Source organism: Candida pseudojiufengensis (genome assembly GCF_024610245.1).
Source record: "Candida pseudojiufengensis strain CBS 10847 chromosome Unknown scaffold9, whole genome shotgun sequence".
NCBI lineage: Eukaryota > Fungi > Ascomycota > Pichiomycetes > Serinales > Debaryomycetaceae > Lodderomyces > Lodderomyces pseudojiufengensis.
In genome coordinates this window covers 18,511-40,717 of record NW_026261525.1, presented here as the reverse complement: position 1 = coordinate 40,717, position 22,207 = coordinate 18,511, and the positions used below count along the sequence as shown (strand labels likewise).

Below are 22,207 nucleotides of genomic sequence, written 5' to 3'. Positions count from 1 at the left end.
ATTTTTTATACTAAAACCTGACCTCTTCTTTTCCATATTCGAAGAGCCAAAAGAACCAAAATACAACTTATAAATAATGAAAATGAAGTAATTTTAAAATATGTTAATACATTTGTTTGTGAATCACCATCACGATCTGCAATTTTACCATAAAATAATGAAAAAACAATTGAACCAATAGCTGGTGCAACCATAAAGGACCCCCAAGTTGATCCCATAATATCTATTCCCCAAACACTTGCAACTATTGTTGGATAAATTGTGAAAACTCCACCATATGATATACCATTGAAAATTATATTATTATTCCATTGACCAATTATACCAAATATTATTACAATAATTAATATCCAAACTGAATTTAATTTTTTTTTATTAAACAAGTCACTTAATCCTCCTACTATTAACCTTGTAATAGTTGAACAAAATGCTAATAAACCAACTTTATCTGAAAGATTTGATTTCATTCTTATAGGTTCTAAAATTGTAGTAATTGAACTTAAATTATTTTGATAACTTTCTAAAGGTCCAACATTTAAAATTAATGAAATAAGGATAATCCAAGCAGAATAATCTTTTAAAAATGTAAAATATCTTTGTTTATGATTTGGTGGATCAATTGATCTAATTGATCTTTGAGGTGTTAATGGTTCATTATTACTGATAAGTGGAGTTGTTTCAACATCAACTTCTTCTAAATCATATAAAACTTCTTGTTCCACAAGCACAATTGAACTTGAAATAAAACTAAATATCCCCATTATTAAATATAACCATGCAAAAAAATTAAAAACTTTTACTAAATTTAATAAATCTGAATTATCTAGCTTAAAATATTTCAATTTTAATAGCTGCAGTCCCATTAATGAACTTAATCCATAACATGAAATAGGTAAAGAAATAGCTAAACCTTTTTGCTTGGGAAAAATTTTTGCACAACTTAATAAACTTGAAAAATATAATGATGAAGTAGCTAAACCAATCATACAAAATGTTATACAATAAAATATAATATTATTATTACCAATTTGAATTAAATAACTATTTAATCCATAACTTGGTACAAAAAACCAAACTGATAAAAATGATAAAATTGATGGTCCATAACAATCAGATAAATAACCAAGCACGGGTAAACATAAATACATTCCTCCAGCAGATAATGATGCAATAAAATTTATTTGTAAATAACTTAACCCTAATATTTCATGAAATGATGGAGTAAATAATGTAAATAGCAAAATTGATCCAGAAACTAAACATGATATTAATGATATAAAAAATGCTAATAATCTTAAATTTGTAAGTGATATATGTTGAGATAAATATGCTTTTATTTTATAGGATACATTTTGGATCAATTTCATACTACAATGAAGCAGCTAGCAAGGAAGTTGGACGCTGAGTTGGTGAACCTGGTGAGGTAGATAGTTGCAAAATGTAAGAAGAAATTGAATGTGTCATTCCCCAGATAATTTTTGGAAAGCGTTATCGCGTGCGCAAAAACATATGCTCAATTGCGCGTTTTAATAAACATCATGTTAATGCCTTATATTCATTTCATATTCTACTAATCAGTTCCAAAATATAAACTATCTATAAATCTGTTTCTAAAATGCCAATTTGTATCACAAAACTTCTCTTCATTATACCATGGTATATCTTTTGAATCATCGTTATCTCCTTTAATTTCTTCAATTGATGATAATTTACCAATTACTAAATTAACATTTGGATAAACATTTAAAATTCTTCTTATACCAATTTCTGTTGATAAATAACTTATAAATATTATATCATTTTCTAAAACTTTATGATCAATTAATACTTGTATAGCCATTATTGCACCTGCTCCACTTATAATTTGTGAATCAAATAACATAATTTTACCAATTTCATTTATATTTCTTGGTAAACTTTCAAAATGTAATTGAGGTTCACCAGTTGATGAATCACTTTGAATTAACATTTTTCCAACTGTTAATTCAGGATATGTCTTTTTTAAAGGTGTCATAAAACAATCACCACTTCTTATTATACTTATAGCAACTTGTTGATTTTGAATTGATTTTAATCCTTTAAATTCATATCCACTCATTGTTTTTATTTGAATTGGGTCATATTTAAAAAAATTCATTTGAGTAAATTCAATTAAAATACCTGAAACTCTATGAAAATAAAATATAAAATCATTTCTTGAAGTATTTATATCTAATATTAATGAATTTATACCTCTTAATTGATTTGTTATAGGTAAAATTTTTAAATTTGGATAATCTTCAACTTTAAAAGAAGTAGTTTGTCCTAAATTTTTTAAATTTTGTATATGTTTTCTTGATTTTAAAATTAATTGATTTTTAATATGTTTTATCATAAGATTTATAGCAATTGAATTATCTAAACCTCTCGGTATAATTAAATCTGCATTATCTTTTGTTGGATTAATATACTTGACGGCGTTTGGTTTAACAAAATATTGCCATTGTTTTATAGTCCCCTTTAAATCTCGTCCACGATATAATATATCTCTAATTAATCTTCTTGATAAACATATATCTAAATCTGTATCAACATAAATTTTTAAATCCATCATTGATAATAATCTCTCATCATATAATGCATAAAGACCTTCTACTATAACAACATTTGCTCCATATATAGTATTTGTTCTTTCAGTTCTTGAATGTTTTGCAAATGAGTAAACAGGTATAATTGCTTTCCCACCTTTTTTTAAATTTTGTATAGTTTCAACAACAGCATCTAAATCTAATGCATCTGGTTTATCAAAATCATGTTCATTTTCAAATGCTTTTTCACTTTCTTCAGGAGTTAATGATTTATAAAAATTATCAAAAGATAATAATACAGTCCATGGTTGATTTATTCCTTGAATAATTTGTTGAGATATTGAAGTTTTTCCACTACCTGAATTACCAGCTATACCTATAATATATGGTTCAGTCCATGGTGGAATATATGATGAAGTTGTAGCAATTTTCAAATTTTCATTTATTAATTGTGGTGAAGGACTAACATATTCTGATGATATTTCGGGAGTTATGGAAGGTGAATTATTAAATTTTGATAATATGGAATGTCTTATAGATTCAGGATTATTTATTTGATTTATATTTGATTCTGATGAAAGATTTGAATTAGTTAAATCTAAAGTTGATTCTATTGATTCTGATAAATTATCAACATTATTGTTATTTAAATTTTCATCAATAGATGGACTAATGAATGAAGAATCACTTCGATTTGGTGAAATTCTGGAATACCTTCTAGCTTTTGGCTTCAAGGACATCACTTTAAATCATGAATGTGGTGGTTGATGTTGGATAAGTCTTGATATAAAGTTTGTAATCTTTTACTTAAATTGGAAAAGTTGATTTTCTTCATAGAAATCTGAAATTTGAAATCTGAAACTTTTGATATCACAAAGTTAAAAATTGATTGTGATGATCATCTAATATCAAGAGAAATCCAATACACCAAATAGTACACTAGATCTCAAGTAGATGATATCATCAAATGGTCATAAGGAATATGGATATAGTAGGAAAAGGACACATTATGAGTTTGATGACGATAATACGGCAGAGGGTAATTCAAAGGAAATAACAGAGGATCAAGTAAATGAAGATAACAATGAACAATCAGAGCCTTTAACGGAAACTCACTTAGTAGAGCAAGAGGAGCTGAAAGACCATACTGATAACAATCAAGGGCGAGACAGACATTATCAAAACAACAACCACAAACCTCGAGAACAATATGAAAGACGTAACAACAATTATCAACAATATAATAGACCTAACAAATATCAACAACAACAATCACAACATAATGAATTCGATAAATTCAAAGAACAAGATCCAGAAAATAAAAAAAATCTACTATATGGTAAACTACCTAGAAATCAAGATAAGAATCAATCAAAAATAGATTGGGAAACAGATCAATTTAAAAGAGCTCAACAATTACAATTACAAACTGATGATAAAATTCATATTGGAGATGATAAAGAATATGAATATGTATTTGATGAATCTCAATTTGTAAAATTTGATGATGAAGAAGGAGATATATTAGATGAAGACGCTGAGAATGAAAATAATGTAAAACAAATTGATTTGAAAGAAATTGAAAATGTTAAAAATTCATTACCCGTGTTTCAATATAAACAAGAATTTTTAAAACTTGTAGAAGAAAATCAATTCCTTATAGTTGTTGGAGAAACTGGATCAGGTAAAACAACTCAATTACCTCAATATTTATATGAAGCAGGATATTCAGAAAATAATACAAAATTAATTGGAATTACTCAACCAAGAAGAATTGCTGCTTCTTCTGTAGCTTCAAGAGTTTCAAATGAAATGAATACAAAATTAGGTGATAAAGTTGGATATTCTATAAGATTTGATGAAAAAACTAGTGAAAATACTGTAATTAAATTTTCAACTGATGGTATGCTTTTAAGAGAATTTTTAAATGATCCATTTTTATCACAATATAAAGTAATTATGATTGATGAAGCTCATGAAAGAACTTTATCAACAGAAATTTTATTAAGTTTATTAAAAGATTTATGTTTGAAAAGAAAAGATTTAAAATTAATTATTGCAAGTGCAACAATAAATGCAAAAAAATTTTCTGATTTTTTTAACAATTCACCAATTTTAAATATACCTGGTAGAAGATTTCCTGTTAAAATTCATTATACGAAACAACCAGAAGCAAATTATTTAAATGCTATAATGACAACTATTTTTCAAATTCATTTAACTCAACCATTACCTGGTGATATCTTAGTATTTTTAACAGGTCAAGAAGAAATTGAAAAATTAGAAAATCAATTAAATGAATCAATTTTTAAATTAAAAGATCAGTTAGAAGATAAAAAAATGATTGTTTGTGTGATTTATGCTAATTTACCAAATGATTTACAATATAAGATATTTGAACCTACACCTCCAAATACTAGAAAAATTATATTAGCAACAAATATTGCAGAAACTTCAATAACAATAAATGGAATTTCATATGTTATAGATTCTGGATATGTTAAACAAAATGAATATAATCCAACATCAGGAATGGAAAGTTTAGTAGTTGTACCATGTTCAAAAGCAAATTGTGATCAAAGAGCTGGTAGAGCAGGTAGAATTGGTCCTGGAAAATGTTTTAGAATTTTTACAAAATATTCTTTTGATAATGATATGGAACCTTCAACAAAACCAGAAATTCAAAGATTAAATTTAAATTCAATTGTTTTATTATTATTATCATTGGGGATTAATGATTTATTGAATTTTGAATTCTTGGATTCACCACCAAAACAAAATTTAATTAAATCTTTAAATTTATTATATCTGTTCGAAGCTATTACAATTAATGGTAAACTTACAAAGTTAGGTTTTAAAATGAATGAATTCCCATTAGATCCAATATTAACTAAATGTATAATAGAAAGTGAAAAATTTAAAATAACAAAAGAAATATGTATTATAATTTCAATGTTAACAGAATCTTCAAATTTACGTTTCAAACCAAAAAAGACAACTACCACAAGCAGTGGTGAATTTAATGAATCAAGATTTAATCAATTTAATCATAAACAAGGTGATCATATAACATTATTAAATATTTATTTAAATTGGTATAAAAATGAATTTTCAAAAGAATGGTGTAATGATAATTTTATTCAATATAAAACAATGAAAAGAATTAAAAATATATATATGCAATTAATTCAAAAATGTGAAAAAATTGGATTATTAGATTCAAAACAAAAACAATCAATAAATGAAGATTCATCATTTTTTGAAATAACCGAAGAAAAATTAATTTCAATTCAAAAAGTATTACTCAAAGGATTTTTTAATAATATTGTAAAATTATCAACAATGGGTAATTGTTATGAAAATTTAACACAAACTAAACTGAAAATTCCTTGTTTTATTCATCCATCTTCTGTATTATATAAAAAACCAAAACAACATAATCAATATCAGCAAATTCCTCAACAACAAGAAGGGGAAAATTCAGTTACAACTAACGGAAATAATAATGATTCTCAAAATTATTTTAAAAAACCAAAATTTTTAATGTATTATGAATTAGTATTAACAAGTAAAGAATATATGAGAAATTGTATGATAATTGATGAGAAGCTAATTAAGAACAATAAATTAATTAAAGAATAATAAATATTACGATTTTATTTAGACCTTAATTAGTAATAAGTTAACATAAATAAAGTTAACCTAGGAGGGTAATCATATTTCGAGATCACCAACAACATCAGCATTCTCTTCATCAATAATATTTTTTTCTACATCTTCTTCTTGTTCATTATCAAATTCATCATCATCTTCATCATCATCATCATCATCTTCCTCAACTTCTTCTCCATTATTATTTATATATTCATCATTTTCATCATATTCTTCATCATCATCATAATATTCATCATGTATTAATTCATTATCATCACCCTTACTATCCTTGGAATTTCGTTTTGTTTTATCAAAATTTAATATTTGTATAGCTGTTAAATGTAAAAAAGTAACTCTTTTCCTTTTTCTATTATATATAAACCAATAATATGACCACATTGGTTGATGAGGATATGTTAAATCTTCAAATATTGATTCATCACTTGGTTGAAATTGATATATTTGACAATTTTCATAAGGTGAATTTGAATTTGAATTTGAGTTAGAACTAGGTGGTGAATTACTACTTATACCATTTACTCCAGTTAATGTTGAATAAGATCCATTTCTACTATTATTATTTATACTATTTTTCCTACTATTACTATGATTATAATTATGACCATTTGTATCTGTGGGACTACCACTTAATCCTGATAAATATGGAGATGAATTTTTTGAAGGTATAACTTCCATATAAGAATTTATTATATCCCAAATCCAGTTCAAGATATCTTCCTTTTTTCCCAAAGAAATTAATAAATTATTAAATTTTTGAATTAAATCTTCTGAAGTTTCAATTTTATAAAAATTTTCATAAGTTGGTTGTAAACTTGAAAAATCTTGATCAGGAAATGTATTATTTAATATTGCAATTAAATATGCAAAAGTTCTTCTTGTTGATGTACTTTTTAAAGGTCCAAATGGTGATTCATCTATTGGAACATCTTGAGGTTCGATTATACTATCATCATTATTTAAAGATTTTGATAATAATGATGTATTACTAGCAGTATCATCATCAGTTGTATTACTTGTTATTGAATTTTTTTGAAAATTTAATTTCCCCAGATTTGAACTTGATCTTCTTTTTCTTTCATTTATAAATTGATTATTGTTAATTCTTATATCAATTGGACTACCACTAATTCCAAATAATGAGCCTATAGAACTTTGTCTTTCTTTTTCTAATGATCTTGATAATTCATTATCTTCTATTATTTGATTTAAATGTTTATCAATAGTTTTAAATAATTTTCTATCTGATCCTATTGGTTTTGTTGTAAATAATTCACACCCTCCTCTTATACTTAGATTATTATCTGGGACTTTGAAATTTAATTCTTGATTAACTAGTTCTAAATCTATTTCATCAATGTACTAGAATTGAAGAGAGTTAGTATTGTTGTAAAGTTTAAGAATATCCGATAACTTCATACCTTCATTTTTCTTCAAAATGGTCTGTAAAAAAGCACAATTTGAATTTAGTTATAAACAATTGGTGTAATCTGACTGATTCTTACTAAAGATAGTGAGTGAAAATCAGTTTATGTCGTAGTTTAATGGTTGTTCTTTGGTGGTATGTTTGTTTGTTATTTCTGGTTGTAAATATATAAAAAGTGACCCGTTTTGTGATTCTTTGATACAAATCCGATTTGTGTGATTCTGTGCAAAAGTACACTACCACTCTGATGATGGAAAACACGTTCTATGAACAAACATGAAAATTTTGATTATACATCCTTATCTGAAAGATCTATTGAATACAATTCATGCGACCTATATTGAGACATGGAGGGAAGACTGATTTAGTTAGATACACCGGAAGCCGTAATAATGAAGGATAACTATTCATCAATTGGAAGTAGGTGAAGAACGTTGGTAGATGAGTCAATCCAACTCACTATATTATTCAAACAAACTTAATTATCGAAAGAGAAGCTTCATACCCAAATTAGTCTGGTATAGCCATTCTGTGGTTATAAGTGATCAATTGAACCCAGGATATGCTTGCAAACCGTCCAATCAACAGTATTAAAGCTGCTAAGAGCTAGACCGAGAGGTTTGGTGAGAGTTGAAATCAAATAGTTGTAAGTTTTACTGTCCACACAAGAACTTTTCTAGATTAGAAGTCAGAAGGCATGTCAAGTAATGGAATCATAATTATAGTCGATTTTATTGTGTGGTTTGTTATCTGACTTCTAATCTAGTGTGTTCTTTTGTGTTTCTAAATGAATAATGAAACTTACAAGAAGCCTAATGGGTATGTTGTGGATATGAAATTTCATACGTTAGAATCTGCACTTTGTGGATTTAAAGTCTGGTATCTCATATAATTTCATATGGGTTATCATAAATATAGAATGGCTTGGCATTCATGGTAAGGTAAAAAAGAAAAATATCCAACAATTTTGCTTATAGATTATTGGAAAAAAGCAATTTGAAACCATTGGAAACTTAACTGAACTTGTACAAGATCTCAGAAGTGTGTAATATACAGTTTTTGTTCACTTGTGAATATTTGCATGCTGTGAAGCTCAATCTCCTTTGAGTATTAACTGCTTATTGTGGACTGCTGAAATTTTGTATAAGTTCAGCAAATTTTCCGATGGTTTTAAACATATAATATTCAAAAAAAATTATACTTCGTTGCAATTACACGCAAGTGAGCAAATTACAAAATAACATTGGATCAAGACAGTGATCAGGGAATTATTTCACAAATGAAGATTTCAAACTCATCAAGTCCTCATCACAAGAAAGTAAGAAGGTGATTTTCTATCAAATTAAAATTTTAATTCTTTCAAATTTGTATTTATTGAAATTTATTGAAGCTGTCCTTATAAAGATAGTTTAGATGATTTACACACTTGGCATTTCTCTTAAAAATGTTCTTGTATTTGTCACTTTTTGAATTTGTTTCATCATAACCACCTTCTTTTTAGTATTTATTGTTATTTTATCAAGCTAATAAATAGCATTTAAAATTTCAGTAGCGTCAGTCCGTTTTCAATGTCTAACATGTAACAAATATGAACTATCACTTGATCTTCAAAAACTCCAACAGGAGCAACGAGTAAATACAAGATTTAATTTGTAGGATTTGCACAAAACTAGAAGTGTAAATTAAAATACAGCATTTGTAAAGAGTAAAGCCGTGAATTCTATTAAGTATTTAAAGATTTTACTCTACTTAGTAACTTATTAAAAAATCAACTTACATTATTCTATTTTTTTCTATAACAAACCTATGTAACTGAAAATTATTATCATTAGTAGTTGAATTAGAACTTTGAATAACTTTTATAAATCTTTCAACTTTCCAACCTTTTAATAAAGAATTTGTTGTTTTTTCTTTAATCGCTGAAATATTTGAATTTGTTGAAGAGGTATTAGAACTTGGATTTGATCGTTTACCATTTGAATTAATTTCATCCATTAATTCATTAAATGAAATTCCAGATTCAAAATCAATTGAATTTAAATCTGCCATTTCTTCAGATTCTTTTTCAATTTCCTTTTTAGTTTTCAAATCTGGTTTATATTTTTTACAAATCATTATTTTATTTTGTAAATTCATTGACCATGAATAACCTAAAGTTGGAATTAATTTGTTTATCTTTTTACTATTTCTTAAATTATAAGATTTTAAAATTAATTCTTTTTGATTTTCAAACATATTAATCAAATTTAATTTATTATTTTTTGGATCATAATTTTCAACACCGTTGGAAGTTCTTTGTCTTTTATTTAATAATTCCATTGATCTTTCCATTTCTAAATCTAATAATTCTAAATCTTTTTCATTTATAATAAGATCCAGAATTGATGAATTATTATTAATTGATGATGATCCAGTATTTATAAAATGTCTAGGTAATAAATTAAAAATTGATTTTGGATCCCATCCAGCTGATATAGGAATTTGAAAATCATAATTTAATGGATCATTTATATCTTCATAATTATATTGTGAATAATCAGTATTAATTTCAGAAGCATAATCACTAACTTGATTAATTACAACCACTGCTAAATTAAATTTTGAAGCTAATCTATTTAAATGTCTATACATGTGTAAAATATAATATAGCTTTTGAATTCTTTGAGTATACTTTTCAGTTTTATAAGTTTTAAATTTTGATTGTTTATTTTGATCTTTTATTAATTCTTCAAAGTCATTATCATCTTTAAACTCAGATAATATTGAATCAATTTTAGATTTTAAAATTTCTGAATTTGATATTGATTCATCACCTCTAAAATGATGAGAAATTGAATCAATTATTAATAATTTTATTTGGGGATTATTTTCTAATTCAATAGGAACTTGAGTATATAATGTATGGTCTTGATACATTAAATCAGGATTATAAATACATGATACTTTATCCATTTTAGACTCATCATTATCTAGAAAATCGCTCAATCTAGTTGAATTTATATTAGTTTCAGTAGATATATGAATAACTTTTGAATCATCAAATTCATTTAAACAATTTTTAATAAATTGAAATACTAATTGAGATTTTCCACAACCACTTGCTCCAAAAATTTCAGTAATTTCACCAATTGGTAAACCTCCATTTAAATCATCATCAATTTCATCAATTCCAGTTTTAATAAATTGATTTTCATTATTACTACTTCCCAAAATATCATCTAAATTTGTTGGTTCAACATTTAAATCCAGATATAACAGTTCAAAATAATAATCAACTTCTTTTTCAGGTCTATTAATTAATTCACCAATTAAATTTTGTTTCTGGTTAATTGAAATTTCAAAATTTTGTAATAAATCAATTATTGTTAATCCTTCATTTTGTAATTTTTTTAAAAAAAATGGATTTCTATGAGAACTTTCTATCTCATTGGGACTTAGCTGTTTGAAATCATCCATAACATGATTTACTTTTTGGAAAGTGTTTGTCTTGACTAAACTTTGTCGCTGACTTAAGAAGAGTAAGTTGGTGATACAATTTTGAATTCAAAGTAGAGATAAATTTCTACACATTCATGTTTTTGTGTTAGATACGTCCCAATATCGATTGCTTAAATGTGTCTAAAACTATGCATTGAGCAAGCTATCTACGTGAAGAAAGACTGTTATAATTTCTATACTTACTCTTATCATCAACTACTCACACTATTCACTAAGTTAAAGAATCTTTAGCTTTTGGAATCATAAAATCTCTTGATTTAAATAACCAAACTAAAAAATTAGGAAAATTCCAACCATTAAATGCACCAACACCACCATTTTTACCAATTGGTACTAACATAGTTGGGTTTTTAGGTCTCTTGTATTCTTTAATTTTGTTACCTTCTTTAAAAATTTCAAATTTAATTATATTTTCAAATATTGATTTTTGATTATAATTTAAATCAACTAATGAATGTAATCCAATTGATAATATATCTCCAATTACAATTACTTCATGATTTTGAGGTACTCTAAAGTAGTTATCAGTTTTTATAAATCCTTGTTCATCTAAATATTTTTTTAATAAAAATTCAGTATTTGGAATTAATTTTTGAGCTTCAATTACCAAGTCATATTGTTTGGTTTTGCCATTACTTAATGTAATTTCATTATCTTTTGTAGTTACTCTTTCATTATTTATAATTTCTACTCCTAATTTTTCTAATTTTGAAGTTGTGGAATTAACATGATTTGGTAATGAACCTGATAATGGACCAGAAGAGCCAGTGTAAATAGTTACTTTTTTATTTGGATATTCAGTTGCTAATTCACCAGCGGTTTCAACACCTGTAGATCCACCACCTATAATTGCAATTGTCTTAGCTTGTTTAATTTTATTTGTAAAATTCTTGATAGATCCAATATTATATTCATTACTTTTTTCATTATCAAGTTTCCAAAGAGGTGAAATTGATCTTGAACCAGATGCAATAATTAAATAATTATATGAGTATTCTTTATCATTAGTGGTTACCACTTTTTTATCATCTAATTCAACTTTAGTAACAGTAGACTTAATATGAGTTACTTTATGATTAGTTCCCTTTTGTAAATTTTCAATAACTTCATCTAATCTAAATATAGTTTTATCAATTAATGAATTATCAATTAATAATCTTGGAACAGCAACATTAAAAAATGTAAATTCATTTGGTGAGATTAAGGTGATGTTAAATGTTTTAGTTTTTGAAGATAATACTGTTTTCAAAGCTAATATAGCAGCATATGAACCACCAATGATTATTATTTCTTCTACTGACATATTCTTTTTGATTGACTTTGACATAATTTTGATTAATTTAATGAGGATTTGAGTCAATTATATACGAATTTTATATTTAAAACTAGTTAAATTTCACTTAAAAGCGATTGCTTAAAAGCGGTTAACGGTTGAATTATTTTGACATTGTTATTTTCTCGCATTTATCTAGACTAAGTACGGCTGTGACATAGTTAAAACTTACCGGCTATAATTCTGAAATGGGTATCATTTCCGATACCTTTAATTGTTAACTATATATCGATGTCACAGCGAGTAATTACGGCTGAGTTATTGTAAAAAGTAATTCATTTGAAACCGTAATTGATCTACAAACTGTATTTAAATATTTTTACTCTAACTTCTTCGGACGTTGAAGATGGAGAAAAAGTTTCGGAAACTGGTTGAAAACCACGAGCCAATAGTCTATCGTATCAGCATAAGCAGCACAAATGTTTGGTGAAGCACCGATCATGTTGCTGATGATTCAACATGATGATTCAACATGATCGGTGCGTCACCAAACATTTATGCTGCTTATGCTTATATGATTGCATATTTCAAGTGAATAAATGATCATAAATTACTAGCCACTTAACTATAAATAAGTAATATCTTATCCTAAATATATATTAATATACATATTATAGTTCCTAATTCCCACCTTAATGAGCACCAGAAATGAAAAACCATTTATCAACAGATTTATCAATTGGAGCAGCAGTTAAAGGAGAAGCAACTGGAATATCATCAACATTTTCAATAAAATTTGGAGTTTTTGATAAAGTAGTATTAGTTAAATCAATTCCATTATTATCAACTGATTTACCAGAAATTAAAATTTCCCAAGCTTCATTACATTCATTTATAATTTCTTCTGCATATTTTTTATTTTTACATTCTCCACTAAATGCAAATTGATTTTCTGGTTTACCATCAGGAATTTTATAAATTCTAAACCATTCATTTGTTGCTCTTAATAAACCAGGTAAATGAGTTTCAACATCTTCTATATCATTTAATTTTGAAGCTAATGGATCATTTATATCTATTGCAATAATTTTCCAATCTGTTTCTCCTTCATCTAATAATGCCATTGTACCTAATACTTTAACTTGTTTAATTTCTCCAACATGAGCAACTCTTTCACCAATTTCACAAACATCTAATGGATCATTATCTCCTTTTGCTTTAGTTTCAGCATGAGTATAATTTGGATCTTCCCAAGTTTGAGGAAATGCACCATAATTATGAATATAACCATGATGAGGAAAACAATTACGAACAAATCTTAATTTTCCTTTCTTGGTATCTTGTATAATTGGATTTAATTTTAATTCTTTTGAAATTTCTAATTTACCATTTGTCCATCTTGGAACTTCAACAATCATATTTAATATAGTTTTTTCTTCATTTGCATATAATGGAATATCATGAAATGGTGAAATTGGTTTACCATCTTTTTCAAAATATAATTTATAATCTAATGTATTGGCAGCACCAATTTGACGATTTGTGTATGACATTGTTGTTGTAATTGAGATTCAATTGATAGAATATGTGGAAAAAAAAAAAGGGTGTTGATACGTTCAATAATTTATAATAAGTTAATTGAAAAATTTTTGTTGAAGAAAACTTTATTTTTTTTTCTCGATTTTGGCTTGACGTAATTCAGGTAATTCACGTGTAATATGTTTATAACTGAAACACTTTATTGAAGTACTTTATTGAAACACTTTCTTGAATATGTATTGATTATAATTAGTATCCGTAGTTAAAGACTTATCTGATATAACATTCATTTCGACTTTCTTATGGAAATACATCCCTCTTGTTATTTCTCTATGAGTTGTGGTGGAGACATCTTTATTTGACATGGTACTCATAATACCAAAATCTCTATCACTTATATTCAACCAATTTTTAGGAGCTATATCCATTAAGAAAATACCGTTAAATTCAATGTTATCACCACATTTTTCTTTATATTGACTATAGATCATAATACCATAAATATCTGAATCAAAAAATCCATAAATTGTGGTTGGTTGAAATTCTAAATTTAAAAAAGTTAAGAATTTAATAGTTAAATTATCAGCAAATCCCTTGGCAGTTATAATAATATATTTGAATTGATGATTATTGAGTTGATGTTTTTGATTCATGAGATATTGACAAAATGATTGAAATACAGCATCTTTTTCAAGAATTATAACTTTTATAGTATTTCTTTCAAGTTTAATATCTTTGAAGTACTCAATAAAATTGATTGGAATTAACAGAACTTCATACTTGTTAACTAAAATATTACTGAAAAACAACCCTTTTTGAGTTGGATGAATATTTAAATCATCTGTCAAAGACCAACCAAATGATTCTTCAAACAATTCAACTAATAGCTTCTTACATTCTTGTTGATTTTTATTAAATATTTCAACATCTTGATAATATATATCTCTTATAGTTGTTAAATTTTGAGGTTGATTTAAATGATTTATAATAATTTTAATTAATTTTAAAATTCCATTAAAGTTTAATAATTCCAATTGATTATCAGAGATTGAATTGTATATTTTCGCTTTCCTTTTAGAATCTTTCTTGATTAAAACCATTGAAAAGATTTCATAATTTGCAACACATTGTTCAATTTGTTGCCAAATATTTTTAAGTACTTGTAAATGAGAACTTAGAAAATTGTTAGATTAAATGGACATAACTTATTCATCAAATCATTAGTTTTACTTACATTGATGGGTCATCTTTCATATAAATCATTTTAGAATTCAACATCATTTTGAGATCAATCATTGTATTTGATTGAAGAAGTATAGTATAAATTAAGATAAATTGGTTGCAAAAAAAAACAATGCATGAATGTCAATTATTGTATGACGGATATAAAATGAAATATAAATCCGAAAATGAGAGATCAACAAGTTAAAAAGTAAGACATCATAAGTACAAACCACACATTAAACCAAAAGAATAAACTCTCATAAATTACATGAAAAGGCTATGGGAATTTGAGTTTATCATCTAACTTCAATTGTTTTTCTTATAGTTCCATCAACTTGTGGATCTTTAAGATTATTTTTTCTTTGAATCTTATCTTACAATAAATCTACAAATCTTTCTTACATAACCTTTTTAATACCATAAGTTGTTTTCCAAAAATTCTTTTACATTGATTAGTAATTAGAGTAATTACAATTTCTAATTTTCCATATGGGTGTAAAAATGTACATTATGTATGTAATTTAATTCTCACTTAGATCAATTTGTTTCATATTTAAACTTCCTTCTCAGTGTAACGGATTTTGAATGGAAAATTTAATAATAATATGTATTGAGGTAGAGATGTATTAATTTATGATAACAATTGTTTTAAAAATTTACAAGCCTCACTCTCTTTGTTTCTCTGATTCGATCATTTATTTATGTTATCTTAAACCACTCTGCTTAACTAATTTTACTTCGCATTATCTTAAACCTATACGATATCTGATTGATTATGCTGATTTTGATTGTAAGTATTAGCCTTACTTTGTCCTATCCGTCGTATTATTCATTATTATTATTTTAGATTTTTCATGACTTAAATTTACGATTTAAATAAACTTCCAAGAAATTTAAGGCAAACTAATTTTACTATCTTACTTTCTTAGTAAATATTTCTTTTCTTTGAAAAATTATAATTGAAGACTGGATTCTTTGGAAATTGAAAATTATTGAAGTGATTGAAAAAAATATAAAGTTTACTTGATAATCGGTAAAAAATTAAAAAAGTACAAAATAATTAATAACAATCTATTTTTATATTTATTCATCATCATCATTTCAACAGCCAAGTATTTGTTAGTATCACAATAGATTAAAAAGATACTACAAATCAAGAGATCACAACAAATCATCGTATAATCATAGATACAGAGATTTCTTAAAGATCTTCAAAACTATTCAGATTCAAGTACGGGGTCAGACTTCAACAAATTTAATTTATCCGATCTCGATCTCACCAATAATCACACATAATAGTATCAAGATATACCTCCATTCCTTTTAATCCATCACCTCAAACACAGCAAACATAACTCACCATAATGTCAATAATAAAACACCCGAATATACTCCCTCAAACTTCAAATTTTTTACAAAAAAGAGATTGGAATGATAATTATTGGGAAAATTCAGGTACAGCAAGATGGGCATTTTTTGCAATATTTATAGTATTAGTAATTATAGTAATATTAGGTACAATAAGAGTTAATAAAAAGAGGAGTCAACATGGTCAACAACCATTATATGGTACAAGATGGATGACTCCTCCATCATATAGACAATCACAAAATCAATATGATCAACCTGATCATGTTAGAGATCCAGATTTACCAAGTGCTTATGTTCCAACATATACTGCTCAAGCTAATGAATATGATATGGGTTATTATGATTCTTCCGGTACTTTTATTGCTAATCCAAATGCAAAACATGCTTTACAACATCCTCCTCAAACTCATCAAAGAAATATAAGTAGAAATTCAAATACAAATATCGCGGCAACTAATTTACCAACAGATATTCACAATAATGAAAATAATAATGAAGATGATATAGGTGATATAAGTAGGCCAAATGGTCCACCTCCATCATCTCAAAGAAATTCAATAAGTCAAAGAAGAGATAGTAATATATCGAATAATAATAGCAACAACAACAATAACAACAATGAAATAATAAATGAAAGAATAATTGAAACAGAAACAATAGATTTAACAACAAGTTCAGGATCAGGATCAGATGAATTTACTAGACCCTTGGGACCACCTCCATCATCATCTACTCAAAAAGTAACTCAAATTCATGAATTTATAATTGATAGTAAAAAATAGAAGGAGTTACTATATAGGAATATATTTTTGCATTAAAGTTTTTATTTACTTATTCATTATTCATTATATTCAATGTTGTTTGTTTATTTATTTGTTTTATAGTTTATATAATTCGTTTCGTCATGTATTTTAATATATTATTGTAATTCAGTTGAAAAGTATTAGTCCAAATTTAACAAATACCATTGTCAAAACTATGGTGGAACAACTAATAGTTAGACAGTTTATGAAATAATTTTGAAAAACACCCTCAATTGGTACAACAATGACTTTTAAATTGAGATCAACCGTTTTTTGTAATTTTCATACTACATCTACTTCCCTACATATATTATATTTTCGAGTTAAAAATTTTTGATACTATTCCGACTATAAAGAGATACCTAGTAAGATATTGAATAAAAGGAAGAGAATCAAGTCTAATTTTCTGTTTTTCAACATTTCAATTTATCCTTAAAACTTATCGTTTTCATAGTCTCAACAAACACTAAACACCAAACAAAGAAGCAAGTTTCAATGCAAATCTTATAGAATTATCAAGACAGATAATGAAAATGTCGATCCCTTAAGGATAAATCCAAATGCGGAAAAAATTGAAAATCAGACTTGGTTCTCACATTCGGTATTTAACTGAATCATCTCGATTTTTATCGGAATTCAATTTAATCATCTTTCGATTTCCTCATCATCATGTGATTAACTAGTTCTACACCAACTTTTAAATCAAAATTAACAATTTTTTTGTATTTTTTATATTAAACCTATCATACTTAAGCATATTTCTTGACTTGAAATCTCAATTTAAATCAAATATACTTTAATTGTCCATGACCATGCATAATCTTCTTGACCCATCAAAAACTATCCATATTCGTACGCATCAAAATATTTTGACATATATCTTCCTCAACAAATATAAATAATTAATTCCACATTTAAGGAAAATCTAATCAATTTTCTGAGAAGGATAAACTTTTAAACTTAAATCATTATCACTCAACTCAACTTCCTCAATCCCATAACTTGAATCACTTGACCCGCTTATACTATTTTTATCAGTAACTTGACTTAAAGATTGATTATTATAATCATTATATTGATTTAAAAGTTGATTTCTTTTTGCCTTTTCTGAAAATTCAAAAATATACTCAGTGAATTCAATAAATTCTTCAATTTGGACCCTTGTTATAATGAAATCTTGATCCTTGTTGAAATTTAAAATTTTTGATCTTAAATAATTATAGTTTGAATTTTTAAACTCTTTGAAAAATAAGTAAAAATCAATAAAATTTTTAAATGAATTTAAATTTTGATCTTGTTTTGATTCATTTTGAATATGATTTGATTTACAATTGAATGAATCAGTTGATAATTCAAAATAATTTTTATAATATTTGTAACATTTATATTGCTCCATAAATTTGCAATGTGAGTTTGAAATATAACTTGAGCCAACTGTTGTATTATTTATATCATCTTTAGATTTAAAAGGGACTCCGTTAATTGTTTCTCTATATTCGAATGATTGGTCCTGTTTTAAAAGTTTATTTTGTTTATTCAAATACTTAATACAATCAATGAATTCATCAATTTGAATTTTAAAAATTAGAAAATCTCGATATGGATTATATTGATTAATTTTTGAATTCAAATATTCATGATTTGAATTTTTGGAGTTTTGGAAAAATTGAAATAAATCTAATGAATTTTTAAAAATATTATAATATTCATATTGTGAATATGAACTGTTTGAATGATTTGTTGTGCTATGATTTAGTTCATTTATTGGTGGGTGATTGATTCCACTGTCATTTTTGTTGTCATCGTTTTCAATCGGTTCTTCAATTGATTCATTATTCTGAACTTGAAGTTGATCTTCGTTATGAATTTGTTCGTTTTCATTTTCATGTTGATTTAATGATGCAATAGATGGATAAATAGATGAACTAGGTGAAAAAGATCTAAATTCTTGTGAGATTGGAGTTATAGGTTCAAATGTTAACTTATCATCTATCATTATGAATCCAAAATACGATGAATACTAGGTAAAAACCGTGTAATTGAAATTTGTTTCAAAATTTACATATCAAATAAATTTGGCTGCAAAATTGCATTTTATGACTGAATATTTGTTTTGCGACTCAACTCACAAAACCGACACAAACCACATAGATATTAGACAACCAGATTTATTCATTGATCAAGAAATCTATTAACAGCACGTATGATCCCTGTATAGTCCAATCTTATAGTCATTTCTTAATCAATTATTTGTTTCAACCGTGTTTTGTTGAACTTTTATCCTCCAATTTATATATCATAATAAATTTATCCATAACATGACAAATATATTCTTCAACCACATCATTTCCAATTCCATTTAATTTAAAATTTACTATTTTCTTTTCATTAATTCCAATTGATTCAATTGAATCTTTTAGTTCTTTAATGCTACTTTCATCCTGATCTATTTCTTGAGGATATTTTGTTGACTCCTTTGAATCATAAGTACCCACATATTGTAAATTTTTAGTAAAAATTATTATCTCAGCTATATCTATTGAATTGTATAATTTTAATGATTCCAGTATTAAATTTATAGTATTTTTTGATAGTTGATTATTCATTTAATTTTATCTCATTGTATGTATCAAACGTTGTCAAATGATAAATTAATTTACTTTTAAGTTTTTTTTTTCGTTTAGAAGTAAAAATAGAGTGTTCAAATTTTTACAAGTAAATATTCTTTCTTTACTTTAAATGTATATTACGTTTTCATGTATCATTAATGATTTCTATCAGCTGTACGTGGTTTAGCACGAATTATATTATCTACTCTTAATAATACTTCAGCAGCTTCTGTAGCAGAATTGACTACTGCTTTTTTTAATTTATAGCTTTCTACTATTCCTAATTCTCTCATATCATCAACTGTTCCTTCATTTAAATTTAATCCTGAAGTTGTTATTCCATTATATATAGCTGATCTTAATTTAGTTACTAAATCACTTGAATCATAACCTGCATTATCTGCTAAAATAATAGGTAGTTGTCTTAAAGCTTTACTAAAAGATTCTATAGCTAATGCCTTTTTACCAGTTTCATTTGCTGCTGCTTGATCAACTGCTTTTGCCATTAACATTTCTGCACATCCTCCTCCTAATACTGTTTTAGTATCTCTTGTAGTTTGTGATAATACTGATAAAGCATCATGTAATGATCTTTCTGCTTCATCTAATACTTGATCAGTTGCTCCTCTTAATACAATAGTACATGCTTCACCAGCTTCAACTCCTGAAAATTTTAAAAATATATCTTCACCAATTAATATTTCTTCTATAGTTTTACAATGACCTAATTTAACATGTTCAGGATCATCAAAAGTACTTACAACTTCTCCACCAGTAACTAAAGCTAATCTTTCAACTCCATCAAAATCAGCATGTTCAATTGAATTTATTTTAGAATCAGTAAATAATTGTTCAGGATAATCATAAATTAATTGACGATTTATAAATACATTTATATCAAATTTTTTAATTTTTTCAACTTTATTTTTCATTTTTAATTTTTCTGCTTTTTCTAATTCTGCTAATTTTGATGTTGAATCAACTTTAAATTTTGCTCCAAATATTTTAACTTTATCTGTATCCATTGATGTATTTGCTATTAAAATTTTTGCATTTTCTACTTTTTTTGGTTGACCAATACCAAATTTTTTTTCTAATATAAAACCTTCATCTAAATAAGATTCTGATAATTTACCTCCAACTTTTTTTATAATTTGAATATTATTTAAATTTGTTGAACCTTTTAATCTTAAAATTGCATCAACTGCTAATTCTGCAAATTGATCTTTATCTTGTGATAAAATTTTTGATGATAATGTTGTTTTTGCAATATTTATTAAATCTTTTCTAAATTTTTCAGGATTTGAACCATTATTTATTGCACTTCTATCTAATGCTTCTATAGCATATTTTCTTGCAATTCTAAAACCTTCAATAATAGTTTGTGGATGAATTTTTTGATCAATTAATTTTTCACTTTCTCTTAATAGTTCAGCACTTAATACTGTAACTGATGTTGTTCCATCTCCAATTTCATCATCTTGAACTTTTGATATATTAACTAATACTTTTGCTGCTGGATTTTCAAATGGTATTGATTTTAGAATTGTTGCTCCATCATTTGTAACTAATGCATGATCTGGATTACTCGCACTTTGTAATAATTTATCCATTCCCTTTGGACCTAATGTTGATTTGACTAAATCTCCAACTGCTATTGCTCCAATAAATGCAGACATACGAGCATTTTCAGCTCTATCTTCTTCAACTTGATCTTTGAAAATTTGTACAGACATTATTGATGATCTATTTACAAGTAACTTTCAAATCAATTGGATGTTGTCTGATAAGTTTTGTTTGTACGATTGATAATCGCTATTGATTGATTTTACTTTTTTTTATTCTTTGATCTTCTTACAACATGCGTGCGAGAAGTGTCAAAAATTTGATACATTTTGCAACCGAGTGATGACATCTGTTTATTATTGATATAACTCATGACGGATGTTTGTGAAAGGTAGTTTAAAAGCATGATCAAGCTGCTGAATGACAAACCACCATTCAGTACCATTTTTTGGTGGTGTTTGATATCTGCAAAACAATTTATTCAATGGCAGACTAGAAATAAATAATTGAAGTAACAAGCTAATATTATAAAAATAAACACCAATTTGTTGCAAAAAATACTGAAATAGCACAATCAAAACCAACTTATAATCACTCAGAACTCTTTCTTGGACTTATCTCTGGTCCTTCGTGGTATCTACTTTTGTCTTAAGGCAAAA

General features: G+C 26.0%; 12 protein-coding genes across 12 annotated transcripts; 2 read left to right on the top strand and 10 right to left on the bottom strand. All coding sequences in view use genetic code 12, as the record gives it.

Annotated features, from left to right (window-relative positions):
- Positions 1–5: 5 nt before the first annotated feature.
- KGF55_001368 (uncharacterized protein) lies at positions 6–1,367 on the bottom strand (the record flags this gene model as incomplete). Its single annotated transcript, XM_051755936.1, has 1 exon — positions 6–1,367. One exon carries the CDS (start codon positions 1,365–1,367, stop codon positions 6–8), a length of 1,362 nt encoding a protein of 453 aa, XP_051615679.1.
- A 203-nt stretch (positions 1,368–1,570) lies between these two features.
- Positions 1,571–3,307, bottom strand: URK1 (uridine kinase; the record flags this gene model as incomplete). Its single annotated transcript, XM_051755935.1, has 1 exon — positions 1,571–3,307. The coding sequence occupies one exon, from the start codon at positions 3,305–3,307 to the stop codon at positions 1,571–1,573; it is 1,737 nt and encodes a 578-aa protein (XP_051615678.1).
- Positions 3,308–3,521: 214 nt separating this feature from the next.
- Positions 3,522–6,209, top strand: KGF55_001366 (DEAH-box RNA-dependent ATPase; the record flags this gene model as incomplete). Its single annotated transcript, XM_051755933.1, has 1 exon — positions 3,522–6,209. The coding sequence occupies one exon, from the start codon at positions 3,522–3,524 to the stop codon at positions 6,207–6,209; it is 2,688 nt and encodes an 895-aa protein (XP_051615677.1).
- A 72-nt stretch (positions 6,210–6,281) lies between these two features.
- On the bottom strand, positions 6,282–7,666 carry MAF1 (RNA polymerase III-inhibiting protein; the record flags this gene model as incomplete). The annotated part of the gene is made up of 2 exons (XM_051755932.1): positions 6,282–7,601; positions 7,661–7,666. 2 exons carry the CDS (start codon positions 7,664–7,666, stop codon positions 6,282–6,284), a joined length of 1,326 nt encoding a protein of 441 aa, XP_051615676.1.
- A 1,772-nt stretch (positions 7,667–9,438) lies between these two features.
- RAD57 (putative DNA-dependent ATPase) lies at positions 9,439–11,121 on the bottom strand (the record flags this gene model as incomplete). The annotated part of the gene is made up of 1 exon (XM_051755931.1): positions 9,439–11,121. The coding sequence occupies one exon, from the start codon at positions 11,119–11,121 to the stop codon at positions 9,439–9,441; it is 1,683 nt and encodes a 560-aa protein (XP_051615675.1).
- Positions 11,122–11,374: 253 nt separating this feature from the next.
- KGF55_001363 (uncharacterized protein) lies at positions 11,375–12,490 on the bottom strand (the record flags this gene model as incomplete). The annotated part of the gene is made up of 1 exon (XM_051755930.1): positions 11,375–12,490. One exon carries the CDS (start codon positions 12,488–12,490, stop codon positions 11,375–11,377), a length of 1,116 nt encoding a protein of 371 aa, XP_051615674.1.
- Positions 12,491–13,128: 638 nt separating this feature from the next.
- IPP1 (inorganic diphosphatase) lies at positions 13,129–13,989 on the bottom strand (the record flags this gene model as incomplete). The annotated part of the gene is made up of 1 exon (XM_051755929.1): positions 13,129–13,989. The coding sequence occupies one exon, from the start codon at positions 13,987–13,989 to the stop codon at positions 13,129–13,131; it is 861 nt and encodes a 286-aa protein (XP_051615673.1).
- A 198-nt stretch (positions 13,990–14,187) lies between these two features.
- Positions 14,188–15,075, bottom strand: SPO11 (Spo11p; the record flags this gene model as incomplete). The annotated part of the gene is made up of 1 exon (XM_051755928.1): positions 14,188–15,075. The coding sequence occupies one exon, from the start codon at positions 15,073–15,075 to the stop codon at positions 14,188–14,190; it is 888 nt and encodes a 295-aa protein (XP_051615672.1).
- A 1,488-nt stretch (positions 15,076–16,563) lies between these two features.
- Positions 16,564–17,352, top strand: KGF55_001360 (uncharacterized protein; the record flags this gene model as incomplete). The annotated part of the gene is made up of 1 exon (XM_051755927.1): positions 16,564–17,352. The coding sequence occupies one exon, from the start codon at positions 16,564–16,566 to the stop codon at positions 17,350–17,352; it is 789 nt and encodes a 262-aa protein (XP_051615671.1).
- Positions 17,353–18,298: 946 nt separating this feature from the next.
- KGF55_001359 (uncharacterized protein) lies at positions 18,299–19,369 on the bottom strand (the record flags this gene model as incomplete). Its single annotated transcript, XM_051755926.1, has 1 exon — positions 18,299–19,369. The coding sequence occupies one exon, from the start codon at positions 19,367–19,369 to the stop codon at positions 18,299–18,301; it is 1,071 nt and encodes a 356-aa protein (XP_051615670.1).
- A 259-nt stretch (positions 19,370–19,628) lies between these two features.
- KGF55_001358 (uncharacterized protein) lies at positions 19,629–19,979 on the bottom strand (the record flags this gene model as incomplete). Its single annotated transcript, XM_051755925.1, has 1 exon — positions 19,629–19,979. One exon carries the CDS (start codon positions 19,977–19,979, stop codon positions 19,629–19,631), a length of 351 nt encoding a protein of 116 aa, XP_051615669.1.
- A 158-nt stretch (positions 19,980–20,137) lies between these two features.
- On the bottom strand, positions 20,138–21,718 carry CCT2 (chaperonin-containing T-complex subunit; the record flags this gene model as incomplete). Its single annotated transcript, XM_051755924.1, has 1 exon — positions 20,138–21,718. One exon carries the CDS (start codon positions 21,716–21,718, stop codon positions 20,138–20,140), a length of 1,581 nt encoding a protein of 526 aa, XP_051615668.1.
- Between the last annotated feature and the right edge of the window lie 489 nt (positions 21,719–22,207).